At 43.5% G+C, this 14,758-nt stretch overlaps 1 protein-coding gene across 3 annotated transcripts; it reads right to left on the minus strand.

The window, feature by feature from the left end:
• Positions 1–1,349: 1,349 nt before the first annotated feature.
• LOC107381133 (2-oxoglutarate receptor 1) lies at positions 1,350–9,728 on the minus strand. 3 transcript variants are annotated; one of them, XM_070543877.1, is made up of 3 exons: positions 8,899–9,395; positions 3,602–4,474; positions 1,350–3,480 (listed from the first exon to the last, which is right to left on the minus strand). In XM_070543877.1, exons 1-3 carry the CDS (start codon positions 8,948–8,950, stop codon positions 3,428–3,430), a joined length of 978 nt encoding a protein of 325 aa, XP_070399978.1. In that variant the 5' UTR covers positions 8,951–9,395; the 3' UTR covers positions 1,350–3,427. The 3 variants fall into 3 exon arrangements, with proteins under 3 accessions (XP_070399978.1, XP_054599177.1, XP_054599176.1); XM_054743202.2 differs by lacking the exon at positions 8,899–9,395 and adding an exon at positions 9,402–9,728 and having other exon boundaries at positions 1,350–4,474; XM_054743201.2 differs by having other exon boundaries at positions 1,350–4,474.
• Positions 9,729–14,758: the final 5,030 nt, after the last annotated feature.

Genomic DNA, 14,758 nt, shown 5'->3' on the forward strand with positions numbered 1-14,758 from the left:
AATCATATTTTTTAAAAGCTTTTTTATACTTTAATTTTTGTTTTGTTTTTGTGAAGCGCCTCGTGATTTTTATCTTGAGAGGCACTATATAAAAGATCGTTTTCTTTCTTCCTTTAAAGAGTTAGTGATACGTCACTCGGACCTCCAGCGGCCCCTTTGGCCAGAATATTCCACTTGCAGCTTTAGACTTGCGGGCCACTCTGTTGAGAATGAAACTGACGCTGCAGTCTGGTTCCACCATGTTTCCTGCATGTTTTAGATCATGAACACAGCTGATTTGATTAATGATGTCAAAAATTAGAACCCTAGTATTTATGGCTACTATGTGAACTAACCTCACAATAAATCAATTACAAAACCATGAAAATGTTTATGTAGCACTGGCATAACAACAATGCACAAAATAAATTAAAACTCAAAATTAAGTGTTTCACTTGACCCCACTTGTGCACAGTAAAAAATAATAAATTAATAAAAATAATACATAATAATTGTACAGGTTTAGAACCAAAAGGTCTGCTGAGAAAGACTTTAAAATTACCCCTTTATGCGCCAAAGTTGCAATATTGAGACAAGCTTCTGAGCCACAGCTGCAAATATAATACCCAGAAGCTAGTGGAGATGTGTAACTTCCATCTGAGCAACACTTTTGGGTGTTTCTATTGAAATTTTTGTAGTTATTACAGTTTGAAAACCTCCCACGTCTGGAGGCTCCCAGCTGAGGAGAGAAGAGGGCGATTATTATTATATATTAGAGAGGAGAAATGAACAATGCTGACAAGTCTGTTCATTGTTGACAAAGTTCTTAGCCTGGTAATGGCTTACTGAAGATATTCACACAGCAACATAGTCTGTGTGCTGCAGAAAAGTAAACACGCTTCACACACGACCAAAGCTGATTTCACCGGTTTCAGGACATGGTGGGTGTAGAAAGGATGGTTAAAAACACGGCTAATAGCAAAAGATGGGTCATGTTGAAGATAGGTCATGTTCGGACGAAAATTTTCGGTGGTCAAATTTTTGGTGCATCCCTACCTCAGCAAATTAATAATGGACACTAGGGGGTGCTAAAGGAAGCACAACTGCCAAGTGGACCTTTAAAGACTTTTCCGTGAGAAAGGTCGCAACTCTGCATCAGCCGAAGTATACTCTTAAACGTTTGAGCATGCCCTGTGATTAACGTCTGTACGTAAGTGGTAGTCTAACACTATTGGTTAATCCTGACCGGCGCTGAACTCATATTAAATTATATCATGATAGGACAATCACTTTTATGGATTTCTGAAAAACCATACATAAATTCCTGAAAAGGGAACTTCTGGATAGCAACTTTAACTCTCTTGTGAGTCATAGTGAAATTACCTTTGAATCAGCTTTAAAAACACACTTAAGATATGGGTTTATGAAAAATTTTAGTCAATTTGGGAAAATTTTAATTAATGTTCTTTATTAAATACAAAACCCACACAGTAGAGAAAAAATGTACAAAAAATAGATTAAACAAAGAAAAATGTTTTTTCCACCATCTTTATTCTACTCTTTAACATTGGCTAGCTTCTGGCCTTTTGTGTGCTTTGACGTTTATGCTAGGCTCATAAAATGCAAGCAACATTGACCAAAAATGACTTAATCTGTAACTGAAGTTGTTAGCGAGTTGTGCTAAAATGTACTTTTTAGAATGTGAAAGTAACAGAAAGGTAATGAAACGAAAAGTCGTAGCATCTATGCTAGCTGTTCAGAACAGCTGCATTTTAGCACACTATGTTTATGTTTATTTATTTAGCAGATGCTTTTATCCAAAGTGACTTACAATTTATAACCTATAGGGCATGTTGTGATCTGTGGGGCAAACCGGAGTACCCGGAGGAAACCCACGCATGCATGGGGAGAACACGCAACTCCACGCAGAAAGGCCACAGCCGAGTTTCGAACCTGCGACCTTAATGCTGCGAGGCAACAGCGCTAACAACTGCGCCACCATGCAGCCCCTGTTATGTCTGTTCTCAAACTGGGATATTGGGTTATGACTGTTATGTACAGTTAGAAGATGAAATTTCAGATTCTCAAATTATTACATATGGAGTCCCACAGGGTTCTGTGTTGGGACCTAAGCTCTTTAATTTGTATATTAATGATGTTTGTGATGTGTCCAAAATATTACAGTTCATTTTGTTTGCTGATGATACAAATGTATTTTGTTCTGGGATAAACTTACAAATTATTTTGGAAAATGTGGATTATGAGATAACTAAACTGAAGAAGTGGTTTATGGACAATAAACTATTTATAAATTGGAATAAAACGAAATTCATGATTTTTGGTAACAGGAAGACAGATGATTCTGTTACATTGCCCATAGATGGAACTTCAGTTGAAAGAGTAAATGAAGTATGATCTTTAGGGGTCATCTTGGATCATAAACTTAATTGGAAACCCCATATAAAATATAGAAAACAAAAACTGTGAAAAAGTATTGGACTTTTAAATAAAGTAAAAAGTATTTTGGAGTCATCAATACATCATATATTATATTATTCATTTATTGTTCCATACTTGACTTACTGCATATAGGTTTGGGGCTACACATATAAAACAAACACTAATCCTTTGTTTTTATTACAGAAGAAAGCTATGAGAATTGTATATAAAGTAGATGCTAGAGAACATACCAATAGGCTTTTTATTGAATCAAAAATTATGAAATTCGGGGATTTGGTTAATTTGAAAACTTTACTAATTATGTTCAGGACAAAAAAGAGGTTACTGCCAGTGAAGTTACAGACGTTTTTTGTTTTGATTTCAAATGATGGAAAAAATAGAAAGAAGCCTGAGTTGAAAAGAGTTTTTGCACAAACAACATTAAAGCAAACGTGTCTTTCAGTATATGGAGTAAAATTATGGAATCATCTGGATCATGACCTGAAAAAATGTTTAACTACTGATCAATTTAAGAAACGATATAAAGAAAATATCATGGAATCGTATTTGATAAGTAAATATTTAATAAGTATATATATTGATAAGTTTTATTGTGATTTTGTTTACAAAGATAAGGAAGTTCTATACTTGGTTTGTGTATAAGGCCATTCTGTAAATGATACTGTATGAAGTAGAAAGGGGTAGGTCATACAAGACTTCTTCTTCCTCCCCCTTTTTTTCACTTAGGAGACTGTTTTTGATTGTATTTTGCATGAATGATGAATGAAACTGAGAAAATAAATTAACAATTAACTGTTGAAGAGCTAAAGAGTAAAAGCCTTTTATACAAGGTTTCTGTGCTGCAGAAGTAAAATCCTTAAAAAAAAAGTGTAAATGAGCTCATTCGGCAGTAAGGGGCGGGAATTAATTTGAGGGCTAGATCGTCAAGCCGCTTACTTCTGGGTGGATGCCGGATTCAAACCTACATCAGTGAGATAGGCCAGGTTCTTCAAAGGATGCAGCCTCTGAATTTTGGCATAACATACTGGACTCTGGGTGTAGCTGGAAAGAAAAACACACAATAGAGCTTATCTGACGTGTTTTCATGACAGTTAGAGTTTGCAGCGACGTGACCAACATTCAGAATGAAAACAGCCCAGGAAGGCCCTTCTGAACTTATCACCTGAGAGTGTGTACAACGCCAGGTTAAAGAAGGTGTTGAATCCAGCTACAGGCCTGGAGATGATATACGCTGCATGCACAATATTTTTCATGCATGACATTGTTGTGCTTTGAATTTCTATCCACAGCACACGTAGGATGTGGTATGGCAGAAAGCAGATGGCAAAAACCACCAAGACGAGCACGGTAACACGTCGCGCTCGCTTACGGCCAGAGCTGGAAGGTCCGGGGCCGTTGGACAGCTGTTTCACAACACCAATGTAACATGTGAACACCAACACTAAGGGGAGGAAAAAGCCAAGTATAGTGAGAACCCAGTCATACTCTCGCACAACATTGATCGGTAGGGTACTAGCAAAGTCCAAACACTTGGTCTTGTTGTTCTCAGTGTTGATGGATATAATTGTCAGCATGGGAGAGATTTCAGCAGCAGCAATGATCCACACAGCCGAGCATGCTGCAATGCCCCAACACTTCTGCTGCAACTGGACCACCCTCAGAGGCTGGATCACCACCATGTAGCGAAACACGGCCACGCAGGACAGGAAGAGGATGCTACCATAAAGGTGGAAATGAAACGCAAACCGCACAAAGCGACACGTGAAGTCACCAAGCATCCAAAAATCCTCGTTTCCATAGTAGTGGACTAGGAAGGGCATGGTGAGGACGTAGAGAAGGTCGGTCAGCGCCAGATTGACCATGATGATGCTGCTACTTTTCCAAGGGCGCAGCTTTGTCAGGTAAATGCTGATGGAGATGATGTTTCCCACCAGGCCAAAAACGAAGATGATTCCGTAAGAAGCTGGGAGATAGTAAAGTTTCAGCAGGGAGTCCAAATCAGTGCAGTTGGAGTTCATGCTGGCAGTGGCCAAACCTGTAGAAACCAGACAACAGTTTAATAATACAGATTTATGTGTACTATACAGTAAAATGGTATTATGTTGGTAAACGCTTGTCAAATTCTGTGTTTCACATTCAAAAATCAAATGTAGTTAATCTTGAAAGACATCTTTAGTACTTTTTATACCAAATAAAAACGATAAACTAGTTTCATTCCATGACAAAATGCTAATTTTTAAATGTGACAATGCCATTAACCACCTTACCAGTTGAACTGAATAATTAATGACCTCATGTAGGAGAAATAGGGGTTAGTTCTTTTTAGATCTTTAAGCTAGTGGCTAGTTTAAACATGATTACAACCAAAGTCAATTGTTACAATCCCAATTCTAATCTCAAAGGTTTTATAGTGGTTCATGAGAATGACTTAATCCAATAAGCCTTTATATAGTGGTCAATTTCACATTACTCAATTCATTTATATACAAACCTAGAGTTATTTCCAAGGGAAATAGTGATAGCATCAGCTAGCTGCAGCACTTCCTGTAAAATATGGGGCACTTCCTTCTGAAATATTATCTCTGCTGGAATAACCATCTCTAATAAACAGGGGTTAACGATTTGAAATGTGCTTTTATCCATCCGTCCATTTTCAGCTGCTTATCCGGAGTCAGATCTGCAGTCTTAGCAGAGGCTCAGACTTCCCTCTCCCCAGCCATCCAGGCCAGCTCCTCCGGGGGAACCCCAGAAACATAGTCCTTCCAGCTTGTCCTGGAACTTTCCTTGGGTCTCCTCCTGGTTGGATGTGCCCGGAAAACCTCACCAGGAAAGCATGCAGGAGGCATCCTAACCAGTTACCTGAGCCACCTCAACTGGCTCCTCTCAATGTGGAGGAGCAGCGGATCTACTCTGAGCCCCTCCCAGATGAACGACCTTCTCACCCTATCTCTAAGGGAGAGCCCAGCTGCTCTGCAGAGTAAAACTCATTTTGGCCGCTTGTATCCGTGATCTTGTTCTTCTGGTCACTACCCAAAGCTCATGACCATAGGTGAGGGTAGGAACGTAGATTGATCGGTAAATCGAGAGCTTTGCCGTTTGGCTCAACTCTCTCTCCACCACGAAAGACCGGTACAACGCCCGCATCACTGCAGATGCAGCACCAGTCCACTTGTTGATCTCACGCTCTAGAGCTTTCCCTCACTTGTGAACAAGACCCCAAGATACTTAAACTCCTCCACTTGGGGCAGGACCTCATCCCTGACCCGGAGAAGGCATTCTATTCCGACTCAAGACTGTGGTCTCAGATTTAGAGGAGCTGATTCTCATCCCAGCCACTTCACACTCAGCTGTAAACCGTCACTGTCTGATGAAGCCAACAGGACCACATCGTCTGCAAAAAGCAGATACCTGATCTTCAGGCCACCAAAACAGATCCCCTCACCACCTTGGCTGTGCCTAGAAATCCTGTTCATAAAAGTGTTAAACTTCTCCCACGCCTGGGTTTTGGCCAACCGGCCTGCATTCTGCTTGGACTGCCGTTACCTATCAGCTCTTCTCTGACGTCCAATGACAAAATATCGATCGTACACAGATCAGGGTGTCATGGTCTGTGTCTGCGTCTCCCCTCGTATGTCTCCTTGTGTTCTCCATCCCTCTCTAGGTTCTCCTTTTGTGTCTTCTAGCGCCCTCATGTGTCCTTGTCTGCGTCTTCCTCATGTGTCTCCTGGTGTTCCCCATTTGTCCCCAGATCTTCAGCCCTCTAGGTTTCCCTCCTCAGGTATCCCCCTTCCAGTTCCTGTGTGCCAGTGGTCCCCTTTAGTCACGCCCCTGTAGTTTTTATTCCTGTAGTGTTTTTCCTTTAGTTTCAGCCCCCCCCCCCCCCCCTTAGAATATTGGTTATGTTTGCTGCCCTTCTGGTCCTTAGGTTTTGCTCTTAGGTCATGTTCCTTTAGTTACAGCTGTTCATGTTTTTAGTCTCTCTAGTGTGTTTTTCCCACCGGTGTTTGTGGTTTTCCTCCCCCCTTAGATTATTAGTTATGTTTCCTGCTCTTCTTGTCTTTAGGTTTTATTCTTAGGTCGTGTTAGTTTCCTCCCTGATTAGTAATTGAGTTCACCTGGTTTCTCTCTCTCCACACACCTGCAGTTCATCTCCCTCTCATCCTCCCCAGTGTATAAAACCCTGTCTGTGTCTCAATATTTTGTCGGTCCATTGTTTGTTGTCAGCATTGTCTCGTTCCCTCTCGTGTCTCTGGGTTTTGATATCTCCAGGTCTACTCTTTAAAGGAGCTCTTAGTCTCTAGGTCTCAAGGATTATGCTTTTGGCTTCCTACCTTTTTGGATTTTGTGTTTTTGGTCTCCAGGATCTCAGGACATTGGTTTTTGCCTTCCTGCCCCTTTGGATTATTTTTGTTCCCATCAAAATAAAGGTATTTAACTTTATAACTCGCTCCTGCCTCGTGTTGACTGGGTTCTCTGCATTTTGGGTCCAAACCTCCTCCTAGCTCACATCGTGACACAGGGGGGCCATTCCTCCTAACCACACCTGTCCAGGTCTCACTGTCATTCAGGAGCATTCTCCTGCGCTCCCTCTAGGTACTCTAAAAAGGACGGGTAGTCTGAGCTGCAGTTGGGTGCATAAGCACAGACAACAGTCAGGACCCGTCACACGTAGGCAGAGGGAAGCTACCCTTTCTGTTCATCATCACGAGGGGTCTTTGGGCTGCACTTTTTCTGATCCCTCACCTAGGACCTGTTTGCCATGGGTGACCCTACTAGAGGCATAAAGCCTCAGACAACGAAGCTCCTAGGATCATTGGGACACTCAAACCCCATCACCACGGTAAGGTGGCAGCCCAGGGAGGGGCAATTAATAAAACTCTATTAATATTATCACTGTTTGCCATTAGTTTGATAATGGAATCAATTCATTTCAGGCTCGTTTACACGACTCAGGGTAACGCTGGGCTTCTTTTCATCAAATATTTAAGAAAATACCCCCACATGACTTTTTAAATGCAGAAATATGTACACCATGCCACTAGAAGGCACGAACATCAGCGCAGAAAGGACTTTAGCCTGGCAGCTTTTATGCTAACCTTTAGCTCGGCCGCATGGACATAATTTTCACTTTAGAAGTGTGTGTGTGTGTGTGTGTGTGTGTGGGGGGGGGGGGGGGGGGCTTTAAGGTATGCTCTAATGGGAAACAGGCTTCAACACAAACGGTTGTTTTCCACTTGGTCCTAGAGCTCAACCAGTGTCAATTTAATATAGCATAATATTGGTTTTGGATGGTAAAAAGTGCAGGGGTCAAAACTTGACTTTGGAAAAAGTGTGGGGGGGGAGTGTCCCCCCCCCCCCCCCAAATTACGTCCATGCTCGGCTTTCCTGGTAATCTCTAATTCCACAAATTGAGGTCACTCAGAGCTGTCTGTCACAAGATACCAAATTTTCACGATTTTCTCACAAATCACTGAATTCAAAGTAACCATTCAAAGTTTTAAAACTCAGAAATGTCCCAGAAAGTGGATTGTTAGTGTTAAATTTAGCAGACATTAAAAATTAGACAAGAAATTAACCAAAACTCTCAGAGTGTGAGGAAATTCCAACATAAATGGCTTTATTCTTTTTGCACACCCGTTCACTCGCACGTTCATTGTGTCTTTATTGATAAACTACATGCTAAGATGTGTAAATACTAGGGATGTGAGTCTTAGACCAACTCACGATTTGATTCGATTCCGATTCTCAGGGTGCCGATTCGATTCAGAATCGATTCTGAATCGATTCGATTCAGAATCGATTCTCGATTCTCAATTTAAATGGATTCACAATCAGTATTAACAAAGAGTGTCAGCTCCAGGAGGAACTACTTTGTTGTACAAGTTAGTTAAAGCTATGGGAAATTTTTATTTGACTTTAAACTGGTCATGCTCCAAAAATGCAAATTTACAATGTAAACTAAAGTGATTCTAAAACTGTAAACAGAAGCAATCTTTTGACCAAAAGGCAACATTTATTTTTGCTTACCTTGTAAAATATAACAAATCTGTAGTTATCCAACAGTAGCTTTGAAAGTAATACAGTCAAATACTTTTCAAGTATGTGTAGAAACAAGTTACATGAGTAATCCTGAGTACTCGTTTATCAACTTAGAAAATAACTATGAGAATATCTCAAATTTCTGAGTATGGAAAAAATTACATTCAAGTGCCCTCTTGTCAGCAGACTCAAACATAAATCATCTCAATTTATGGGACCACAAAAGTAAACGGAGTACTGACTCTCCTAACAAAGACCAAAAAAGTGCATCTCAGACCCGTAACATGCCAAATATTTTAGTTCTTGGAATCGATTCTGAACCTTTGTGAATCGATTCTGAATCTTTATAAATAAGAATCCCGATTCAGACTTGAATCGATTTTTTTCAGCACCTCTAGTAAATACCATGAACGTACTCACCAGTGCTCGGACTGGTCGTCAGCTCCTCAGCTCCAGCTTGTTTCAAATACATAAATAATAAAAGAAGACAAGTGAAAAATGCTTCTGTTTGCCGTTATCTGTTATTACGCTGTCAACAGCAATTACTGCGAGCGGAGGGAGAAGCAGAGGTGAGCCGGCTGAGGCGAGACAGAAGCAATCAAACCACCTCAGTGGGAGAGAAGCAAACAATCTCTTGTTTTCTCGTCATCAGCCAGGTTTCTGAAAGCCTCTGGGGACGTGACAGCTGTAACACTGTCTCTTATTCTACATGTGAGGACACATCGACCAGGTGTCCTTTACCTGTCTGATGTCCCCAGGTGGAAACCTGCTGTTGGAAAACTGTACTTCAGCAGCAGTCTTGTGTTTCTGCAGCGGTTTCTCTGCATCCCATCCCCTCCCTTCCCTGCTCCACTTCCAGTCTCCCACACCTAAGGATTGCATCTGCACTCCGGTGTGAATCCCCTTTAGCACGGTGCACCTACCTGCCTGTGTCACAGCTGAACTGATAAAGCTGAAGGGCCAGTTCATTTTCAGCTCAGGTTTCAGGGAGGAAAAGAGGAGTGGAGAGTGGGGGTGTCTGCACAATATTGAGTTTATCTCACCTAATCAAACAAGTTTTTACTTTGGTAGGAAAACCCAGACGTCCTACTTTTATAGCAGGAGCTACACTCGGCACAGGCAGAACTTGATTCATCATCAATGATTACCAGGAAGTTTGGAAGAATGTGGGAATCTCAGCTTACAGTAATATTACATCACTGTGCTCACAATTTGCCCACATGTTTTTTTTTTTTTCCCTACCAGGGAAGATAAGGATTGGGCCCTGAGCTACTGTCTGAGCCACCAAACCCTCTCTGGCCACCCCAGATCCTCGTATCCGCCAGCCATGTTCATTTACTCCAAAGTCACATCTGATCTCGGGAGGTTCGGTGGGATTTTCCATCTGACATGGGAATGTTCGTGAGTGGAATGTGGGACCCAAAGCTTGTATATCCGTGATTTTTATCATATGTTCTGAAAATCCTCAGAAATCCTGCTGGAAACCAGGACAAAGGTGGTTCGGACAGTTGTTCAGGGTGGAATTTTCTTCAGGGAGGAGACCCAGGACACCTTTGGAACACCTGGCTTGGGAACACCCTGGGGTTGGGAGAGGACGGATAAGTGGAAAGGCAAAATAAAAAGTCAACAAACCATCTAATATCATATCTATAAATGATTCAAACATTAGATAGATCAAAGAAATGAGCCAGTGTTCCATATAAAATGGCCATTAACCTCAATCTTTGGTTGACTTAAACACATTTACTGAAGAAAACATATTAACAGGATAATTATTTGTGTTTCTGATCAAACAATGTGATATCTGTTAAATATTTATCAGGCTTGTCTCAAACTTCAGAGTTTTGGAAAACCCAGACAAGCATTAGAGGAAATGTCAGGCCAATAAACTATCTACAGCATGCACTATAAGAAATAAAATGCCAAATTTACTCAACCAAGTTGTGTCAGCTGGTTCCACTAAGCTAAAGAGTAATATGTACTTTTAACATTACAACATTGTGCATTGCTCTTTACATTTAAGCAACCAGGTTTAGTGGAACCAGCTGACACAACTTGGTTAAGTTAATTCAACATTTTATTTCTTAGAAGAACAAGATGTTTTATATAGCGCCTCTCAAGATAAAAATCAAAAGGCGCTTCACAAAAACAAACAAACAAAAATGTAAGTATAAAAAGTAGGGGTGGGACTCAATTAAAAAAATTATCTAAATAATTAGAGTCTTTGTAATTAATTCATCTTAATTAATCGCATTTTAATCGAACGGGAAAATGTGCCCTCAAAGAAATTTTTTAAAATGAAAAATAATGAGGCAGACAAACATTAGATGTGGTTTTTATTACTGTAAAATAAAGCTTTTTAATTTCTAAACATATGCATTTAATTATTCAAATGTCACTGTGTGATATGAAACAAGACCCAAATCAACTAAAATGTATAAAGATTTCAAAAATAATTAAAAATACATTTCAAAGGAGAAAAGAAAAAAAATGTAAGGGAAGGGAGAGTTAAAATGAATAGGAATGAGGGAAATTAGTGGATCCCGGGAAAGGCGGAATAAGGACAGGATAAGGAGAGGGTGGTGATGAAGGTCACGCAAACCCCAACTTGAACAGGTGAGTTTTCAGCTGCTTTTTAAAGGAGACCACTGAGTCTCTGAGAGTGCAGATCTGAAGGTCATCGTCCAGCAGATCGTTGAAGGTCTAAAGCCAATAAATGTCTGTAGATAAGTCAGGTGTGTCCTGGCCGGATTGACATGTAAACAAAAAATAATTTTTGCTAAGTAAAAAAAAATTGCAGCAGTCATTCTGAAAACATCTTAGGTGTGTTCTTACTGTGTCGTGGTTCTAATTCCATGCTTTCGTTCTTTTTTAAACACAGAAACAGTTTTGTTTACCTGTAAACAAACCAGGTAAACAAAACTGTTTCTGTGTTTAAAAAAGAACGAAAGCATGGAGTCATTCTGAAAGACTCTGATCCAGATCAAGAAAAAGAACCAGTACATTTTGGACTTAGTCCATGAAGTATATGGTTGCTACTGCTAGCTCCAGTAGCTTTCCCTGCTAGCAGAAGGCAGATGGGTTTAGGGTGAGCTGAGGCTGATGCAGGCCCACATTTAAGTTTATTACAGAAACATAAAGCTAAGACGAAGTGGGTTAGCATTAGCTTCATTTTCAGCTAATCTTCCAAACGTGCAGTTCCAGGGGTGGGGCTACAGGGGCATTGCCCCCCTGAAGTGCCCTTGTCCTGTCACTCATCTGTCATTTAAATTCTAGGTGGATGTAATTTAAAGTCCAAATACTAATGCTGCTAATGAGCTAAATAATAATTTCCAGGGTGACATCTTATGTGATGATGTTGAACTAATACTCACCCCCCTCTATAAATATTGTGCCCCCTCGATGGCCTCGTACACAGCCAAATCCTAGATCCGCCACTCAGGGGCACCTCCAAAAAATTTTGATAGGGGTGGCCAGATGGGGCCAAAGAAATTTTTGGGGTGGCACACCAAATTGGTCCTTTTGGTAACGCTGGGAGAATTTAGCCTGTGGCGATGTACTGCATTGCGCCTTTATTCGTTTTGATTAAAATAACAGTACGTATCCAAAACATTTAACTTAAATTTTACAAACAAAAACATTTCAGAAATGTACATTTCAGTTACTTAAAATGCTATCCCTAATTTAATTAAAAAATGCATTTTTTTAGTTTCCTTGTCCGGGGATTGGACCGCCAAGGCTCCCGCCTTGGTCTGCCACCCGATTCACATTGCACCGGACCCTTCATGTTCCTCCTGCGGGTGGTGGGTCCACAGTTGGACGAGCCCATGTATCCGGTTCGGGCTGGGCCCGGCCGGGCCCCATGGGCGAAAGCCCGGCCACCAGGCGCTCGCTCACGGGCCCCAACCCCAGGCCTGGCTCCAGGGTGGGACCCCGGTAACCCTCCGGGCCGGGTACTCCGACTCTTCGTTTTCACCGCCATGAAAGATCCTTCGAACCGTTCTTTGTCTCACCCTTCACCTAAGACCAATTTGTCATGGGAGACCCTACCAGGGGCACTAAGTGCCCCAGGCAACATAGCTCCTAGGATCATTAGGGCACTCAAACTCCTCCACCACGATAAGGTGACGGTTCCCCGGGGGACAAGAGGGTAGCTTCCTTGCGCCTTCGGGTCGGGGAACGGGTCCTGACTGTTGTTTGTGCGTATGGGCCAAATATCAGTTCAGAGTACCCACCCTTTTTGGAGTCCCTGGGACGAGTGCTAGATAGTGCTCCATCAGGGGACTCCATTGTCCTGCTGGGGGACTTCAATGCTCACGTGGGCAATGACAGCTTGACCTGGAGGGGTGTGATTGGGAGGAACGGCCCACCTGATCAGAACTCGAGCGGTGTTTTGTTATTGGACTTCTGTGCAAGCCGCAGTTTGGCCATAACGAACACCATGTTCGAACATAAGGGTGCCCACCGGTACACTTGGTACCAGGGCAGCCTAGGTCACAGGTCGATGATAGATTTTGTAGTCGTATCATCTGACCTGCGACCGTATGTTTTGGACACCCGAGTGAAGAGAGGGGCGGAGCTGTCAACTGATCACCACCTGGTGGTGAGTTGGATCAGATGGCAAGGGAACATGCCGCGTAGACCTGGCAGACCCAAACGCATAGTGAGGGTCTGCTGGGAACGCCTGGCAGAAGAACCTGTCAAGACGGTCTTCAACTCCCACCTCCGGCAGAGCTTTGACCACGTCCCGAGAGCAGTGGGGGACATTGAGTCCGAGTGGGCCTTGTTCCACTCTGCGATTGTCGAGGCGGCTGTTGCTAGCTGTGGTCGTAAGGTGGCCGGTGCCAGTCGTGGTGGCAACCCCCGTACCCGCTGGTGGACACCAGAGGTTCGGGGAGCCGTCAGGCTGAAGAAGGAGGCCTACAGGGCGTGGCTGGTCTGTGGGTCTCCGGAGGCAGCAGACAGGTACCGGATAGCCAAGCGGGGTGCAGCAGTGGCAGTTGCCGAGGCAAAATCTCGGGCGTGGGAGGAGTTTGGTGAGGCCATGGAGAAAGACTATCGATCGGCTCCAAAGAGGTTCTGGCAAACTGTCCGGCGCCTCAGGAGAGGAAGGCAGCAACTCGCTCACACTGTTTACAGTGGGGATGGGGAGCTGCTGACGTCAACTGAGGCTATAGTCGGACGGTGGAAGGAATACTTTGAGGAGCTCCTCAATCCCACCAATGCGCATTCCGAGGAGGAACCAGAGCTGGGAGGCCTGGGGATGGACTGTCCGATCTCGGGGGCAGAAGTTGCTGAGGTAGTCAAACAACTACACAGCGGCGGAGCCCCGGGGGCGGATGAGGTTCGTCCTGGGTATCTCAAGGCTATGGATGTTGTAGGGCTGTCATGGTTGACACGTCTCTACAACATTGCGTGGTCATCGGGGGCAGTTCCTAGGGAGTGGCAGACCGGGGTGGTGGTCCCCATCTTTAAGAAGGGTGACCTGAGGGTGTGTTCCAACTATAGGGGGATCACACTCCTCAGCCTCCCTGGAAAGGTCTACTCCAAGGTACTGGAGAGGAGGGTCCGATCGATAGTTGAATCTCAGATAGAGGAGGAGCAATGTGGTTTTCGTCCTGGCCGTGGAACTGTGGACCAGCTCTATACCCTTGCAAGGGTGATGGAGGGGGCATGGGAGTTTGCCCAACCAATCCACATGTGCTTTGTGGATTTGGAGAAGGCTTATGACCGTGTCCCCAGGGGCACCCTGTGGGGGACGCTCCAGGAGTATGGGGTGGGTGGCTTTCTGTTAAGGGCCATTCAGTCCCTTTACCAGAGGAGCGTGAGTTTGGTCCGCATAGCCGGTAGTAAGTCGGACCTGTTCCCAGTGAGGGTTGGACTCCGCCAGGGCTGCCCTTTGTCACCGGTTCTGTTCATCACATTTATGGACAGAATTTCTAGACGCAGCCGTGGTGTGGAGTGTGTCGAGTTTGGTGGCAGGAGAATCTCGTCTCTGCTTTTTGCGGATGATGTGGTCCTCCTAGCTTCATCCAGCTCTGACCTTCAGCTCTTGCTGGGTAGGTTCGCGGCCGAATGTGAAGCGGCTGGGATGAGGATCAGCACCTCCAAATCTGAGACCATGGTTCTCGACCGGAAAAGGGTGGCTTGCCACCTCCGGGTCGGGGGAGAGGTCCTACCTCAAGTGGAGGAGTTTAAGTATCTCGGGGTCTTGTTCACGAGTGAGGGTAGGAGGGATCGGGAGATCGACAGGCGGATTGGTTCGGCGTCTGCAGTGATG

This window comes from Nothobranchius furzeri, chromosome 14 (assembly GCF_043380555.1).
Source record: "Nothobranchius furzeri strain GRZ-AD chromosome 14, NfurGRZ-RIMD1, whole genome shotgun sequence".
Taxonomy (NCBI): domain Eukaryota; kingdom Metazoa; phylum Chordata; class Actinopteri; order Cyprinodontiformes; family Nothobranchiidae; genus Nothobranchius; species Nothobranchius furzeri.

Bases quoted from the DNA above. Each gene is read 5' to 3' on its own strand.
- LOC107381133 (XM_054743201.2), bottom strand. From the start codon at position 8,950: ATGTATTTGAAACAAGCTGGAGCTGAGGAGCTGACGACCAGTCCGAGC. The intron at 4,475-8,898 runs GTGAGTACGTTC...TGGTTTCTACAG, and splicing joins GACGACCAGTCCGAGCACTG to GTTTGGCCACTGCCAGCATG.